Source organism: Podarcis vaucheri (genome assembly GCF_965113315.1).
Source record: "Podarcis vaucheri genome assembly, chromosome: 3".
Taxonomy (NCBI): domain Eukaryota; kingdom Metazoa; phylum Chordata; class Lepidosauria; order Squamata; family Lacertidae; genus Podarcis; species Podarcis vaucheri.
This window is the reverse complement of record NC_138761.1, coordinates 123,785,231-123,803,297: the sequence shown is the minus strand read 5'-3', so window position 1 is coordinate 123,803,297 and position 18,067 is coordinate 123,785,231. Positions and strand designations below refer to the sequence as shown.

At 41.7% G+C, this 18,067-nt stretch overlaps 1 protein-coding gene across 1 annotated transcript in view; it reads left to right on the top strand.

The window, feature by feature from the left end:
- Positions 1–3,119: 3,119 nt before the first annotated feature.
- LOC309528837 (cytochrome P450 2K1-like) overlaps positions 3,120–18,067 on the top strand; it is a 29,879-nt gene continuing 14,931 nt past the window's right edge. Inside the window, exons 1-6 of the mRNA XM_082216560.1 lie at positions 3,120–3,415; positions 5,294–5,456; positions 6,259–6,408; positions 6,954–7,114; positions 7,580–7,753; positions 8,928–9,090. Coding sequence (XP_082072686.1) covers positions 3,233–3,415; positions 5,294–5,456; positions 6,259–6,408; positions 6,954–7,114; positions 7,580–7,753; positions 8,928–9,090 — 994 coding nt within the window. The 5' untranslated portion in view covers positions 3,120–3,232. The remainder of the gene's footprint in view (positions 3,416–5,293; positions 5,457–6,258; positions 6,409–6,953; positions 7,115–7,579; positions 7,754–8,927; positions 9,091–18,067) is intronic.

Here is an 18,067-nt window from a genome sequence, read left to right as displayed (position 1 = left end):
GGAAAAGGAGCGAGCGAGCGACCAGAACCTCCCGGGTATCGATCAGTTGATCCCGATCAACCTGTTGGTTATCCCTAGAATAAAACAACCATCTTCCATCTTCTCTCTGTATCTGAATGAACTTTCTCTGAGAGTCTGGATTAGCTTAAGGCTTCCCTCATCAATCAAATTCTGACTGGTCATATGAAAAAATGAAAATGGTGGAAATGTGTCAAATTCAAAAACAAAACTTCAATCTCCACAAGAGGAAAAACTCAAAACCTTCTCCGCCTAGCTTCTACTCTGAGAGGGAAGAGGGAGCTAATCCCTTTCACATTGGAGTCAGTGGAAGTCACCATGGTCTCACCAGGAAACAGAAAAAAATGCCCGCTTTGAATCTCTCTTCTCTCTTAAGAAACTCCAGCCACACCCACTATAATACTTTGATTTTTGTCTTCACTGGGTGCCATAAGCTTTGTAGGAATGGATTTAGTCACTATGAGAGGATGTACTGCTTAGTTATTATCCTTCCTTGCTCACATTCTTGCATGTCATATGCCCTAATATAAACAAAGATATACCCTAATGTCACCATGTTCAACAGTTTCAAGATGGAAATGAATAAAAACTATCCTAAAAAGAAAAATATGTGTGAGTGTTTCAATGGGAGAATGTTCAGGAAATACTGGACCCTTTCAAACTAAATGCTGTCGTACCTAATTGAAGTTGAATAATTTCATCTGCAAATGATTTCACAATGGTGCTCTCTACTCCCAGTCTAACAAACAAACTAAGTTTACAGGTAATCCTGAGTGATGAGTTCACCGACTTCAAGAGCATTTGAATCTGTTCTGGAAAGCATTAGTTTCTGCAAGTAAGCACCAACCACTTGAGTAAACATTAAAATGAAAGGCAAATAATCCATTGTACAGCTTTGAATAGTTGTGGAGAAGAAGAAAAATCAGAGGGAATGTTTAATGATTTGCTAGAAACATTATGTAACATAATATATGGGCTCCTCATTGCAGTTGGTAGACACTGTTGTTGACCAAACTGCACTGTAGCTTTGTTGTTTTCGAAGAAGTCTTTGAGACAGCGTTAGCCTTTGGGTGGCCAGGTTTTTATATGGAGGTCTTTGGTATTTTTCTGTTTGGCTCCAGAGGCCCCCAGGCCTTCGAGCTCTGCTCAGGGGCTGAGCAAGGGGGTGCAGTGGGGGTGGGCCACACCAGGTGACATCCTGAGGGAGAGTGACACTCTGCATGCATATCCCTGCCCGCGACTCCCAAGCCTACGCCTGTCGGGGCCGCTGGCAAAGTAGCAAAGCTTCCCCTCCCCCGGCTCACTGTAGGCTTGGGAGTCATGGGCGGGTTGCCCCGTCATCCAGGACAGGCCTTGCTCCACAGATCGCCTGCTTGCCCGCTTGGTGCTTCGCTTCCTTCCTGCTTGGGCTGCAAGGGGCGGGCCAGGGAGGGGCGTCGGTGGGCCACGAAAAGTGCCCCCTCCCATCCACCCGCCAGCTGGTGGACGGCCTCCTTCCCTCGCCCCTTCCTACCTCTTCTGCACACACAGAGCATGAACCAGGCCCTCGCGCCTGTAAAACAGGCTCTCTCTAACATTCCAGAGAAACCAAAAAGAAAAGTCACTGTTTTGAGCTCGTCTCTTTTATGGATACAACGAATAGTTTTGGCTACAACCATTGGGGATTGCACCAGCAAGGTAGAAAAACGCCTTTGCAATGCTTTGTTTTGATGCATGGCGTCACCTTTAATGAAATAATGCGCCCCCCTCCCAGCCATGGTACGTTTGCGTTGACGTATAGTAGTGGTTTTCTGAAATAAAACCAAAGGGCAATCCGCTGCTCGGCTGCAATTTTGCAAATACAGCTAAGGTCTTTGCTCTTTTGTAGTTCTCCCATTGCCAGGTAGATTTGATATCTGCGGGCCTCAATTTTGTTCTGTTCCTACGTTATGACTCTTCCACTGCTGCTCCTGCAGAGTAGGGGACTTCATTCAGGGAGATCCTGCCACGGTTTTTCTCTTCTTTTCTTAGAATAAGGCAGCAGCCAGCGGACTGGCTTTGTACTGAACCTTTTGTGAATATCTATTATAGTTGGTGAACAGTGAAGGGATCCTGTGCAGACATAGATGGAAATTGGATAACTATAAGAGGGTTGTGATTGTTCTCTCTCTCATTACAGTAATTCACAGTTTTAATAAAATAATGCTGTATCAATCTGAATTGGAGCTTTTGATTAAGAGTGCAGATGCACAGATCACTTTTTAAGCCTGGATGTTCCACAATTTCAAAACAAAACCCCAGAGAATTCTCTACCTCCAAGAAAAAAAACCCCTCCAACAAAACAGATATCTAAATATGAGTAACACATGTGCATTTATTTTGAAAATAATTGTCAGAGAACTCTTTGCTGCTAGTTACATGAAGTTTGCACCCTGCACGTCTCGAGCCGAGAGAGGGGGCGAAGAGCCGTGGCTGTGCCCTCACCCCCCAACATGCACGCGATTCAGGCCGAGCGCTGCACCCCATTTGGGATCGGGGCCGGCAGGCAAGGCTAGGTGCAGTGTCAGAGCTGACTGAGCCCCCTGGCCATGTGCAGTCTACCTGTACAGTGGGTAGGGGGCTGCTGCTGATCCAACCCATGTAAACAGTACGCTGCATAATTGCACAATAATCAGCAGGTGAGAGGCGCTCATTCAAAGCCATTCCTCAGCTGCTCGATGGTGTTTCTGCAGGGGAATTCCAGATGAAGGACCCTCCCACCCATCTGCCCAGTCTCCTTGGTTGTCGTGTTGGGAAACCCTGGTTACCCCCCAATCATGGTGGTGGCGACGGCAGCCATGGTGGCAGTGCTGGGACCATCCAGGCAGCGCCATTGGTGCTTGTGGTCCTCAGGAGCTCCATGCTGCTGTGGGGCTTGCCATCTTGCCTCTCCAGAAGTCCATATTGGTGCACTTTCAGAAATCCATCCCTGAATGCAGTTCAATGATCACTCCAAAGAATTTCAACATACTGCTGCCCTTTACTCCCCTTATAACAGATTAATTTTACACATAATCTGGGTGACAGATCTGCATCCAGGTTCAAGAGAGTTTAATAATGGTTTAATGATTAGCTTGAGACAGTACCTAGCATAATATATATGCTGCTCACTGCAGTTGCAAGACATTGTCCTCGACCAAACTGCGCTGTAGGTTTCATTATAACCACTGCAAAAAAAATTGCTTGCTGAAACAAAATGGATTGGATGGAGCCGATTCCAGCGTTGTTCCTCTTTATCCTTATGGTTTACTTTGTTTTGAAACTGGGCGCTTTCTGGAACAAGAGCTCCCAAAATCTTCCACCAGGACCAAGGCCTTTACCTCTCATTGGGAATCTCCACATCATGGATCTGAAGAGGCCTCACAGAACCATGTTAAAGGTAAAGATTCCAGTGCTTCTCATGGCAAGGCTGAAGGGTACTGGGGCAGCCCAGTCAGATGAGCGGAGTAGAAAATTATTATTATTATTATTATTATTATTATTATTATTATTATTATTATCATCATCATCATCATCATCATCAATAATGCATTACAATTTTGTTCTTTTAGAGCCTATAAATCTCATCTCCCCTTTGTGTGCTACAGAACCGCCTCTTAACTTTCCCAGTCATAGGACCTAGTTGCAATTTATAACTGGTAATTTGAACAAGGTGTCTGGGGGTGTCTGGTGTCTAATCCCGTTTGACTCTGCCTCCATTTTCAAGGATGCAAAAGTGCCAATGCAAACCTTGCCTAGCCTCCTCCTTCAGCCTATCTTTCTAAACTAGATTTGAGAGGTGCCATTAAAGGTATAATCACTTTTATCCTTGCAACTGCCTATTTTGTTCTGGTTTTCTGATTATTCCTAGCAAATATTTGTTCTGCCACAACTGAATAATAATAATAATTTATTATTTATACTTTGCCCATCTGGCTGGGTTTCCCCGGCCACCCAACAGACTAAGAACATGATAAAACATCAAACATTAAAAACTTTCCTTAAAAGGACTGCCTACAGGTTTCTTCTAAAAATCAGATAGTTGTTTATTGCCTTGACATCTGATGGGATGGCGTTCCACAGGGCAGGTGCCACTATCAAGAAGGCACTCTGTCTGGTCCCCTGTAACCTCACTTCTCGCAGTGAGGGAACTGCCATAAGGCCCTGAGCCCTGGATCTGAGTGTCCATTCTGAACAGTGGGGGTGGGGACGTTCCTTCAGGTATACTGGAAAGAGGCCATTTAGGGCTTTAAAGGTCAGCATCAACACTTTGAATAGTGCTTGGAAACGTACTGGGAGCCAACGTAGGTCTTTCAGGACCAGTGGTATATTGTCTCAGCAGCCACTCCCAGTCACCAGTGTAGCTGCCACATTCTGGATTTGTTTCAGTTTCCAGGTCACCTTCAAAAGTAGTCCCACATAGAGCACATTGCAGTAGTACAAGCAGGAGATAACTAGAGCATGCACCACTCTGGCAAGACAATCTGCTGGCAGATAGGGTCTCAGTCTGCGTACCAGACAGCTGCGTTGACACAGAATTGACCTGCGCCTCCAAGGACAGTCCAAAATGACTCCCAGGCTGCACACCTGGTCCTTCAGGGGCACAGTTACCCCATTCAGGACCAGGAGTCCTCCACACCTGCCTGCCTCCTGTCCCCCCAAAACAGTACTTCTCTCTTGTCAGGATTCAACCTCCATCTGTCAGCCACCATCCATCCTCCAACCGCCCCCCGACACTCACACAGGACCTTCACCGCCTTCAATGGTTTTTATTTAAAAGAGAGGTAGAGCTGGTTATTATCCACATACCCCACAAGTGAGAGCCCAGGGGCCTGAACACCACTTTCTGGACACGGTCCAGAAAGAAGGAGCAAAACCACTGTATAACAGTGCCCCCAGATCCCAGTCCCTCTAGACGGTCCAGAAGGATGTCATGGTCGATGGTATCAAAGGCCACTGAGAGATTCAGCAGAACTACGAAACAGCTTTCGCCTTTGTCCTTAGCCGGCTGGAGATAATCGAGCAGCACAACCAAGGCAGTTTCAGTCTCATGATGAGGCTTGAATCCCAAATGGAAGGCATCCAAATAGTCCGCATCCTCTAGACATTCCTGGAGTTGTTCAGCAACCACCCGCTCAATCACCTTGCCAAAGAATGGAAGATTTGAGACTGGGTGGTTGTTAATGCAGTCTTGGTTCTGTCAGAGAGGATTTGCATTAATATATTCTTTGGGTATGCCAGAACTCTGTTTCTCACTTTTTCTTCTGTTGAATTCCAGTTGTCAAAGCAATATGGCCCTGTCTTCAGCATCCAACTGGGGCCCCAGAAAACTGTGGTGTTGACAGGATATGAGACAATAAAGGAGGCTCTGGTTAATCAGGCGGACGCATTTGCTGACAGGCCCATCATTCCATTATTTCAAGAGCTTGCACAAGGCTTTGGTGAGGCACCTCCCTTTCTATTGGAACTGGTAATGCTTGCAGACACACACTGGTCCCACCAGGTGAACACAATCTGTTCCCAAGAAATGGTTTATAAGATGAGTGTTTGCAAAGCAAGTCATCAAAATCCATGGTTTCCTGTGGGGGAAATCCTTGTGAATTTTTCAACCCACCTCAGTTCCTTTGACATTGACAGAGTATCTACAGGCATTAGGCTGAGAATGTGTCAAAAAAAATGTCAAATGTGGATTTCTGCAGATCAAGCTAAAATGTTAAAAAGAGTGGACCAGGTCAGCCTTTTTTGGTCTTGACTTTCAGTGGCGCTCTGTTGAAGAAACAAAAATGGAGACCACTTAAAGCAAACCTTTCCCATTCCCACCTTCTTCCCAACAGTCATATTGTAGAGGTGGGGGAGAATGAGACAGGAGGATTGTGAATAATAGTCACATGGAAAAGTAATGCCACACACCAAGGGGAAACTGACTGGCCATTTTCTGGCCTAGCCTACAGAGAGAGGATAAATTAAGAAGGCATAATGGAATACAAAATAACAAGCTGAGTTCTGATGGGATGACTGACATGTAAAAACTACACTCCACTCTAGCCTACACTTTGTAATGAAAAATATTGATCAATGGGTTCTCAGGTCATGCTCTGATGACACAGCTGCCAGCTCCGAAGTCTGAATTGGAGAATAGCTGGGGTCCATTCTCAGTTCCATGGAAGAAATGCAGAACACAATTTATTGATATCTTTGTACAATGGCCATGCAGACATGAAAGCTTTCCTCCCGTCTCTTCAGGTGTAATTCTGTCTAATGGTGAAAACTGGAAAGTGATGCGGCGGTTTGTTATAAGCACATTACGGGCCTACGGAATGGGAAAGAGGACCATAGAGGATAGAATTGTTGAGGAATGCAGTGTCCTGATAAATAAATTTGAATCTTACGAAGGTGGGTTGCTGTTTTCCTCTGGTGCATAGCTACACAACCGTTGTTTAAAGGTGCTAAGACTATTGTGTTACATATTCCTAACTTCCAGAAGCACAGCTCCCAGGGTTCCCTGCAATTGGTCTGTTCCTGTAATGTGCAGATTACATTCCAATAACTCCTGTGACTTCCAAGCATTTCTTAGCCCACCTATGGCCACATCCAGCAACACTTAGGTTTAGTTTATTTGTTAAATGAGGTCTACACATAGGGAAGCTGCCAGTAGGGATTTAAGACAACATGAACAGACTTAAAAACAATGCCCTTTCCATACTTTGAATTTCTGTGGGGATGTTCAGGGAGGCAGGAGAGGATATATTGTTTAATGATATCCTCCCTAACTTGCATTAGAAGTTTTATATCTTAGAGGAAACAGGAAGTTTTCTCCTGGCTGGTAGAAAGCATCCCATGGCATGTCCATTCTAGGAATGTTGCACTTGACTCCTATGTGTTTTACATTCCACATTTTTTAAAGAATATTTTTGTTTAACTGTCATTTTCATGTATAGGAAGCCCATTTGAGACCACCACAATTATGAATGCATCTGTTGCTAATATTATAGTGGCCATACTACTAGGCAAGAGGTTTGATTATGAAGATCCCACATACATAAGACTTCTGAAGTTGGTCAATGAAAATGTCCGGATCGTTGGAAGCTTTTCAGTCATGGTAATCTATCTTTTACAATTAAAACAAACAAACAGTTGATTATGATAACAGTGTATGCAAAGTGGGCAGGGCTACCTGTTTATTGTATATTGTTCAGGATTCACTACAAAACACAGAATATTGGTATCTTGAGAAACCTGGTGGTGATTCGAAATATTTAGAAAACTCACACGGCACAGTCATCCCATAACTATAATAAAGTCTTTTTGAACACATGCTTTCTGGCCTCACTGCCATCGGGACTCCAAGGACAAGGAAGAACAAGTGATAGTTGGTTCCATGATGGCTCAGAAGGGGCCTCCAAGGGCAGATCTCCCTCTCTGAAGGTGAACCTCCAGAGGAGAACTGCCATAGCCTACTATTCTGGGCTTGCACATAAATTATGCTCTGAGAGACCCAGCTGAGAGTACAATACTGAGTTTTTCTAATGTCTCTTTTTCTTTTTTCACATTTTTATCTTTTCAGCTGTATAACATGTTTCCTGCTCTTGGTTTTCTTTTGGGGGCTCGTAAGACTATCATTCAAAACAGAGATGAACTGTTTGCCTTCATAAATGCCACCTTCATAAAACACCTCCGAGATCTGGATGAAAATGACCAGAGGAGCTTTATTGACTCATTTCTTATCCGACAGCAAGAGGTAATGGAGTCTTTTAAGTTGGCCCAGAATAAGCGTTGCCATTTTCAATTCATGTTTTAAGGGCATATTCGCAAGTGAATGCATAAGTTGTAGTCAGGAGGTCTCACTTCAGAAGGGACCAACCTGGCATACTTCCTCCCCTTTCCCAATACTCAGCCATTATTAATGTGTTACAGAAGCAAGGTCAATGGTTGCATGCTCAACAGCATTTCTGAAAAAAAAATCCCTGATTGAGAAAACATGTAATTATAGATAATTATGCAGTGATTATAGACTATGCAGTGATGAGAGGTAATCAAGTCATAAATATTGGTTGCCAGACTCCCTTTTGATACAAGGGGGGGGGGAGGATAATGCCTCATGTGCTGAGAAGAAGGCATTCTTTACACTGGAGGAGGTAGGAAGCTTTGAGGGTGGAGAGGCATCTCGGAGCAAGGAAAAAACATTGGCCCATGCACTGACCAATCAGCCTTAAATTAGGGCTTCAGTTCTTTTAACCATTACTAAGATTGGAAATGAATATGAATTAGAGTTTCTGCTTATCATTTAATTAGCACCCAGAAAAGGAAACAGGTGGTTGGGTGACGACAGAGTTCTAAATAACAGGCTGGAAATTATTTCTAAAATCTTAAACTAATTACTGATGAGTTTGAAGAGTGAAAGCAGATATACAGGCCTGATGTGCTGGTCCCATGGGTTACCCGAGAGGCGAGGTCCAAGTCCGGTCCGTGGTCAAAGGCGCAATGTGGAGACAGTCCATAGTAGCTGAAGCTGGTTGCAGGGCAGGGAGTCGGGTGAAGTCAGGAACAGGCATGCAAGCAGGGAAACAGGGCGGGTCACGAGCTCAGGCAGGAAAGCAGGACAGGGTCTAGGCAGGAACTAGCAACCAACAATGTTGTTCCCGCAAGTTGGGACTGGGGCTGGCCGGCTTTTATCTGCCCTGAGGCATAGGACGGCCCTGATCCTCTGGTGACTCGCCTCTCCTGGCCTGGAGGCGAGCACTCCTCCTGCAGGAACCCTATATCATCATGATGGCATAGTCTGGAAAACCTGGAATCTCTCACTACTTAGTGACTGGGGTGATGTGCAATGATACTTTGGATCATCGGGTCCAGTCAGGTATTCATTTTTATCTTTGCACATGAAATTTTCTCACTACATTCGTTTTAATCAGTTCATACTCTTTGCAAAGGAGAAGAAGAAGAAGACGAATGCATATTTCCACAACGAAAACTTAAAAACTGTTGTGGCCAACTTATTGGCTGCTGGCATGGAATCCACTTCTACCATACTGTGCTGGGGACTGTTACTAATGATGAAATATCCTGAAATTCAGAGTGAGTGCTTTTAATTGGGTTGGCTTCCATTATTCTGAGAAATCTTGATTTCAGTTATATGTAACTATTAGAGAAATGAAATATTTATAATTTGCATACACACACACACACACACGATTGTTCAGTCATAAGTTTTACATTTCAACGTGGACTCCCTTCTCCCTCTTTCTGTGGTTCTTTACATTTCATTTCATATTCCTGCATACTCCAAATTATCTCAACATATTCTTTTAGATATATATTCCCGTATATATCCAATAGATATATTGAAACTCCGGTTTTTTACAGTAATCCTGCCAATGTCTTAGTATGTTTACAGTTTGTTTGTACATACGCAAAAAACCATTTCCATTGCTTTCTAATAATAATAATAATAATCTTGTTCTTGTTGGAAAACTAGCCCCATCGAGAGAGGCTGGCCCCTCTCCCTGCTCCCGGAGCTTGTTTACCGGTGATCTGCCTCTGGCTGGCATCCCAGACAGACCAGGGAGATCTTGATAGGCGACATTTCCCAGCGTGGAAAATGCACACCCCCTTCTCCCCCTTCGCAGAGGAAAGAAGAATAGTCAGAAAGTCTTTTTACATCTTGTTTATTTCTGACAGTACAACTCAACAGAAAACATGTCCAATCACTCAGACTTCTTTCCGAGCGAGAGACAAAGACTTCCCTTACATACGCAACAGGAAGGTCTCATATTACACACTGAACAAAGACTTGTGTAGCCTGTGAACTTCCGGGAAGATTTTTCCCACAGCTAGTCACATCACATGATGTAAACAAGCTGGCTGTTTGCAGCTGCATTGTTCTCTTATTGTAACAGTTCTCCCAGTAAGTTTTGCCTTTTCTGCGTAGTCCATTAATTTCTGTATTCATTCTTTGTATCCATTGTCGGGACCTCTTCATCGTTCCATTTTTGAGCAAATATTAATCTTGCAGCCATGGTTGCATAAATAAATAAATTTGTATAAATTTATATAAATTGCATACATAAATAAATTTCTAAATATTCTATACTAAATAAATTTCTAGGTAGTTCTGATCTCATAATTTCCAAAAGAAAAGCTTATGGCTTATTAAACATCTTAAACATCTTTGCATGGACATGCGGAGTCCCCCAGATCCCGGATGCCCCCCCTCATGTGGAATAACGACTCAAGACAACATGCTATGGGATTAAATTGGCCACAACTTTATTATATTTCAGATGTGGGTAGACCTTGGCTCAGGCATTGGGCGTTATCCCTCCCCAGTCTCCAGCCGGGGACCTAGGGAGCATCAGGGTTATCCAGTGTGTGGGGGGAGATGGGCCGGCTCTGGAGAACATATGTTCAAGCAGAGATAGCTGCGCCCGTTACGCCGCCGCCGCCGCCGCAGGGGAGAACAATGACGACCTCTCAGCATATGGTCAAAGCCTCTCCTCAGAAAACCCCTTTAACAGGAAACCCTGGTATCGCCTCTGCAAAGAGGAAGATAGACTAAAGGATTCCTCCCAAGGCCTGATACCACCAAAGTTGTGACATTTTGCTACGGGAAAGGCAAAAGCTGCCAGTGAAGGGGAATTCCTTTCCGGCCCTTTAACAGCGACCTTGACGTAGCAGCACCCGCATACCTGTGAAGAGAAGTTAACCTGCAAAATAAGACTTAACTGAGGGTGGGTAGGGTGGGAGAAGCTCTGGAGCCAAGTGAGGATTCCCAGGTAAGATCCTCCCTATATTGTGTGGGCAGGTAGTCCCTCCCCTACCTGGCCTGGTCTCCTTGGCAACACTTCCCCCAGGTGGGATTGGACAACTGACTGAGGTAGGCGGAGACCTCCAGGTATCCCACCTGGGGGAAGGCGAAGCCAAGACTGTGCTGATGGGGCCGCTCCAGATCCAGGGGCTGTGCGCGTCCATGCATATGCGGGGAGAGGTCATTTTCAGTTCATCATATATCATTTCCCAGTAAACTTTAACCTTATTACAAGCCCACCACATATGAAAAATAGTACCTTCTTTCTCTTTACGTTTCCAGCACATATTCAGTTCAGATTTATACATATAACCAATTTACTAGGTGTCAGGTACCATCTTTGTAACATTTTCATATAGTTGTCTCTTAAACTATAACATTCTGTAAATTTTATATCCACGTTTGATAAACTTTCCCATGCCTCCATTTCTATATTATTACTCATATCTATTGCCCAGTGTATCACTGAAGATTTCACTTGTTCGTCCTTCGTCTCCCATTCCAATAAGATCTTATACATTTTAGATATCACTTTAACATTACAGTTTAACAGGTCTCTTTCTAGTTGTGATTTTCGTTCCCCAACCCCCCGCTTCATATCCCTTTTAAATACTTCATTCAAATGATGATATTGTAACCATTTTGGTAACGTCTCGGATAAATCTTTTTAAAAAATAAATTTACCGGTAAATTCTCCAAAAGTGAAAGCCATAGTGGTGTTTTGGTCTCCAACAGGTTTTGATACTTATCCCATACTCTATACATTTTTTTCCTGATTATATGGTTTGTAAAACCTTTATGTACTTTCACATTTTCATACCTCAAGTAAGCGTGCCAACCAAAAATATTATCATGACCTTCCCAATCTGAAATATGTGAATTATTCAATAACAATCATTCCCTCAAACAGCATAGACAAGGTGCTTCATAATAAAATCTCATATGCGGCAGGAAGAAACCTCCTCTCTCTTTCATCTGTCAATTTTTTATGTTTTATTTGTTTTATTCTTATTTTTCCTTGCCAGATATATTTAGAAATATATTTTTGCCATTTGTTGAAACAATTTGTAGTGCCGATCACTGGTATTGATTGATCACTGGTATTGGTTTTTTGTAGGGGAGCTATTGGGTGGTTGTTTTGATTTTGATTATGTATTTTGTGGTTTTATATTTTGATTTTATTCTGTGGACCTCTGGATATAGGGTGCTATATACATTCACTAAATAATAATAATAATAATAAATAATAATAAATAAATAACAATAAAACAAAAAGAATATTGTCAGTAATACATTCATTTTAATTGTTGAAGTAATGAAAGTTTCATTCTCCTCCATTTTTGCAAATTGATTTTAATATCCTCCCAAGTTTTTAAATAATTATCCTTATACAAATTTATATTCTTGCTCTTAACCACACACCCAAATATTTAATCTTCTTTTCACACTTTAAGATAGATAAACTTTGTAATTTATTTTTAGCCTCATCATTCATAGTTTTTACCAGGAGTTTCGTTTTATCTTTATTAATTTTATTTTTTATTTTTATAATAATATTTATTGAATTTTCACAAATTATATAAACATAAGCACTACAAACAAACAAACACAAAAACAAACAAGTATAATTTCAAAACCTTATTTTCTTAAAACTTACTTCACCGACCTCCTCATACCTCCCCTTTCTGCATTCCAATTTCAAATTTAATTCAGCAAATCCTCACCCTTAATTTTATCTAGTTGTATTCTTTTCTTTTCTTTTCTTTTACTTAATCTTTACAACTGTAATCCACTTACTTTCTATAATCATAACATTTTAACACTCATTAATTTTACAATATCTCTTAAGATAAATTTTAAATTTCTTCCAATCTTCTTCCGCCGTCTCGTTCCTCTGGTTTCGGATTCTGCCAGTCATTTCAGCCAGTCCCATGTAGTCTATCACCTTCATCTGCCATTCTTCCAGAGTGGGTAGATCTTGTGTCTTCCAATGGATCCAAACTACAAGAAAGAAGATTCCACCTAAACATTAGGAAGAACTTCCTGACAGTAAGAGCTGTTCAACAGTGGAATTTGCTGCCAAGGAGTGTGGTGGAGTCTCCTACTTTGGAGGTCTTTAAGCAGAGGCTTGACAACCATATGTCAGGAGTGCTCTGATGGTGTTTCCTGCTTGGCAGGGGGTTGGACTCGATGGCCCTTGTGGTCTCTTCCAACTCTATGATTCTATGATTCTATGATTCTATGATTCAATACTTTGCTATGAGTATTCTTGCTGCTGTTGTAGCATACATAAAAAATGTTCTATCTTTCTTTGACACCAATTGGCCGACAATGCCCAAGAGAAAGGCCTCTGGTTTCTTAGGGAAGGTACATTTAAGTACCTTTTTCATTTCATTATATATCATTTCCCAGAAGTCCTTAATCTTTGGGCACGTCCACCAAAGGTGAAAAAAAGTACCTTCAATTTCTTTACATTTCCAACATTTATTATCAGACAAGTGGTATATTTTTGCAAGCTTGACTGGGGTCATGTACCACCTATAAATCATTTTCATAATATTTTTCTTTAAGGCATTACATGCTGTAAACTTCATACCGGTGGTCCACAACTGTTCCCAGTCAGCAAACATAATGTTATGACCAATATCTTGTGCCCACTTTATCATAGCTGATTTCACTGTTTCATCTTGTGTATTCCATTTCAGCAGCAAGTTGTACATTCTTGACAAGTTCTTTGTATTGGGTTCTAACAGTTCAGTTTCTAATTTAGATTTTTCCACCTGGAAGCCAATTTTCCTGTCCTGTTTGTAAACCTCCATTATTTGATAATAATGGAGCCAATCTCACACTTTAACCTTCAACTTCTCAAAACTCTGTAATTTCAATTTGTCTCCCTCCTGTTCCAAAATTTCCCAATATTTCGGCCATTTGGCCTCCATATTGAGAGCCAGTGTGGTGTAGTGGTTAAGAGCGGTAGTCACGTAATCTGGATAACCGGGTTCGCATCTCCGCTCCTCCACATGCAGCTGCTAGGTGACCTTGGGCTAGTCACACTTCTTTGAAGTCTCTCAGCCCCACTCACCTCACAGAGTGTTTGTTGTGGGGGAGGAAGGGAAAGGAGATTGTTAGCCGCTTTGAGACTCCTGAAGGGGAGTGAAAGGCGGGATATCAAATCCAAACTCTTCTTCTTCTTCTTCTTTTTTCACAGCTTTTGCCTCCATTGGCGACAACCACCTTGGGGTTTTATTTTCCAACAAGTCTTTATACCCAATCCAAACATTGTATAATGCCTTCCTAACAATATGATTTTTAAAAGCTTTATGCGCTTTGACCTTGTCATACCATAAATATGCATGCCATCGAAGTACATTGTTGAAACCTTCCAGATCCAAAATGTCTGTATTCTCAAGAAGCAGCCAGTCTTTCAACCAGCAGAAAGCTGCTGATTCATAATAAAGTTTGAGGTCCGGCAGGGCAAATCCCCCTCTTTCCTTTACATCAGTTAAAATCTTAAATTTTATTCTGGGTTTTTTGCCCTGCCAGACAAACTTCGAAATATATTTTTGCCACCTCTTAAAGCAATCCATCTTGTCCACAATTTGCAATGTTTGAAACAAAAACAACATTCTAGGCAATACATTCATCTTGATAACAGCAATTCGACCTAACAAGGAAAGCTTCAAATTTGACCATATTTCTAGATCTTTTTTTACTTCTGTCCAGCATTTCTCATAATTATCCTTATATAAATTCACATTCTTAGCTGTCATATTAATCCCCAAGTATTTCACCTTCTTAGCCACAATTAAACCTGTTTCATTCTGGAACCTCTCCCTTTCAGTCGCTGTTAAATTTTTCTCCAATACCTTAGTTTTTTGTTTATTCAATTTAAATCTTGCTACTTGACCAAATTCTTGAATTAGTTCTAAAACTCTTTTCGTACTAGTGTCTGGCTCCTGTAAAGTAAGTACCAAATCATCTGCAAATGCCCTCAGTTTATATTGTTTAGCTCCGACCTGTACCCCTTTAACCAGCTGGTCTCTTCTGATCATGTTTAGCAAAACCTCCAGGACTGATATAAACAGCAATGGGGAAATTGGGCACCCCTGTCGTGTCCCTTTTTCTATTTTAAATTCTTCCGTAACCACATTATTTACAATTAGCTTAGCCTTTTGTTCAGAATATATTGCACCCATACCATTTTCAAATCCTTGGCCTACCCCCATCCCATGTAGATTCTTCTTCATAAAACTCCAAGAGATATTGTCAAAAGCTTTCTCCGCGTCCACAAATATCAGTACTGCTTTAGTGTTTATATTCACTTCTAGTTTTTCCAAAATGTCTATTATATTCCTCACATTGTCTGACAAGTGTCTCCCTGGGAGAAAGCCTGCTTGGTCCTTATGAATGTCTTCCATCAATACTTTTTTCAGTCTTTTAGCTAAAATGTCAGCAAAAAATTTGTAATTCACATTAAGTAACAATATAGGGCGGTAGTTCTTAAGCTGATTCTTTTCAGTCTCTGTTTTCGGTATGAGTGTAATATAAGCTTCTTTCCATGATTCTGGTGCTTTTTCCCCCTCTAAAATTTCATTACAGACTTCCTTCAATGGTTGTAATAACCACTCCTTCAAAGCTTTGTAGTATCTGGAAGTCAACCCATCTGGTCCTGGAGATTTGCCCAGTTGCATGTTTTGAATGGCACCTTCTATCTCTTGTTCAGTTATTTTCTGGTTCAAGTCTATTTTACTTTGATGATGTTTTTGGGCAGATTTCCACTTTCTTAATATCTTTATTAATTTTAAGATCTGCTATGTCTAAAAATAATAAAAAAAATCTTTTCCAATGCCTTTGGGATTGACTATATTGGTTCCTCAACAAATATCACCACATTATCTGCAAAATCTATATATTATATTATATTATATTATATTATATTATATTATATTATATTATATTATATTATATTATATTATATTATATTATATTATATTATATTATATTATATTATATTATATTATATTATTCATATTGTCTCTTTCCCGCTTTTATTCCCGCTTATTTTTCTTATTACATCTTATTCTTTGTGCCAAAACTTCTAAAACTGTTATAAACAATGAAGGTGACAGTGGGAAACCATGTCTACTTCCTTTAGTTATTTTACAATTATCAGTCAATACATTACTTACTCAAGGAGCAGTATATATTGCCTTAACTCCTTTTATAAAACTGTCTCCACAAACCATATATTCCGAAGCCTTAAACATATAAAGTCCCAGGAGACATTGTCAAATGCTTTCTCGGAGTCTAAATGCTTTCTCTTTTAATACAGTTTTCAACCCATTAGCTAATATGTCTGCAAACAGTCTATAATCCTTATCCAACATCGAAATAGGTTGATAGCTCTTAACCAGCTTTGGATCTCTATTTTGTTTATGAATCAAAGTTATGTATACACTCTTCGGGGATTTGGGTAACTGTCCTGTATTCAAAGTTATAGTCATAATATCTTTTAAAGGTTGCATTCGCTAATCTTGTAATTTTTAAAAAATATATTGCTGAAACTCCATCAGGTCCGGGTGCCTTCCCTAATTTTGCCTGTAAAATTACTTGCTGTAAAACCATCATTTTGACAGCTCTATTCAGAAATGACATTTTAACTTTTGGTATCTGAAGCAGTCTGTTGTCTTCTAAATATTTACCCATTTCTTCTACGTTACTTCATTTGCCTTAATATGGTGCTGTATAAAAACTCACGAATTGATCTATTATTTTTTTCAGATTTTCCACAACTCTAATTCCTACATTTATTCTATCAATGCAGTATTTTCTTCTTTCTTCTTTATTTGCCAAGCTAATAGTTTTCCTGTTTCTTGGAGGCATATAACTTCCAAGTTTAACTTCTTTACAACATGATCAATTTTATTCATTTAGTCTTATTATTTTGCTTGTTTACATTCCCAGTTAGAATTTTCAAAGCCATCTTGTTCCATAGTTATTTCTCTTTCACCTCCACCTCGGTTGAATCTTCCTCTTCCTGTCCAAATGCTCTTTCTCCAGCTAATTTTCCACCATATTTTCTCCAAAATTTGTATGGCTCGGTAGGATCACAAAATATTTGGTTTTTGTTATTGGTTTCAGAACTCACAGGGTTAAGGAGTTCTGGTGACGTCTCTTCCCTGAGGCGTGGTTAGAAACACATACGGGGAGTGGTTTGACGCCGAGTGTTTCTGTCTGTCTGTTTTCGCTCTCGCGGAGAGAGGATGAAAGATGGGTGAGCTCTCACCGGGTTTGAAGTTACGCTGTTAAACTTCGTGATTAAAGGCAAGAAGATAAGGAACGCCTTTGTGTCTGATTTATTACCCACATGCTGCATTGCTTCACCACTGTGTTTTCTCTGCTAACGGCAAGAGGCAGAGGCCGGAAGGACTTTTGCATGAGCACGGGACAGGCCGCAGAGCTGTGCAAAGGGAAGTGTGCCGGGCTCCTAGTTTGTTTTTCTTGGCACTCGTGGCAGCTTTGCCTCTTCGTCGCCATAGGTTATGGGTGGTTGCCAACGCTTTGAAGCTTTGCAGGAATGTCCCACATGTGGGGGAGCCAGCAGGAAAGGTCGCTGGAGCCAGCTGAAGCTGGAAGGAGCTCGCTGGGAGGAGAAGCAGTCTGCCTGAGCCGATCTGCCGGGTGCCGGAGGAAGCTGTTGCTGTCGTGAGTAAGCTTACCCCGGGGGAGGAGGAGATGGCCCAGAAACATGGCTTTGAGCTTAAGCTGCCATGTGAAAAGTTAACAATCCAAACGTGGTTGGAGTGGAGCTATTTAGCAGAGTTGTCTCTAGTTGGAGCCAATCTCTGGGACTTGGTGAAACCGACGTCTACGTCAGCTGTCACGAGCCAACGTGAAGCTGAGGAGCGTGTTCTGGCGTTTCTGGCTGATAATGTATGTGCTGCTTTGAGGCCCATAGTTCTGGATGCAAGAAGGCCGGGGGCCGCTTGGCAAGCTCTACAGGAAGTGTGTGAAGCTGTGGGCGGAAGCAAGGGCCAGGAAATGGCTGCATCAGAACAGGGAAGGCAAGAGGGCACTAACCACCTTCGTGGAAGCCAGTGCACAGCTGGGAAAGGCTGTGGGACCCCTGAGGGGGGCGAAGGGACTATCACCACTGCTGCTGCTGCTGCCAGTTTTGCAGAGTCTAAAAGCTGCGTGGGTGATGCAGCGTGTCTGCGTGAGGAGCTTGGAGAGAGGCAAGCTGCTGGG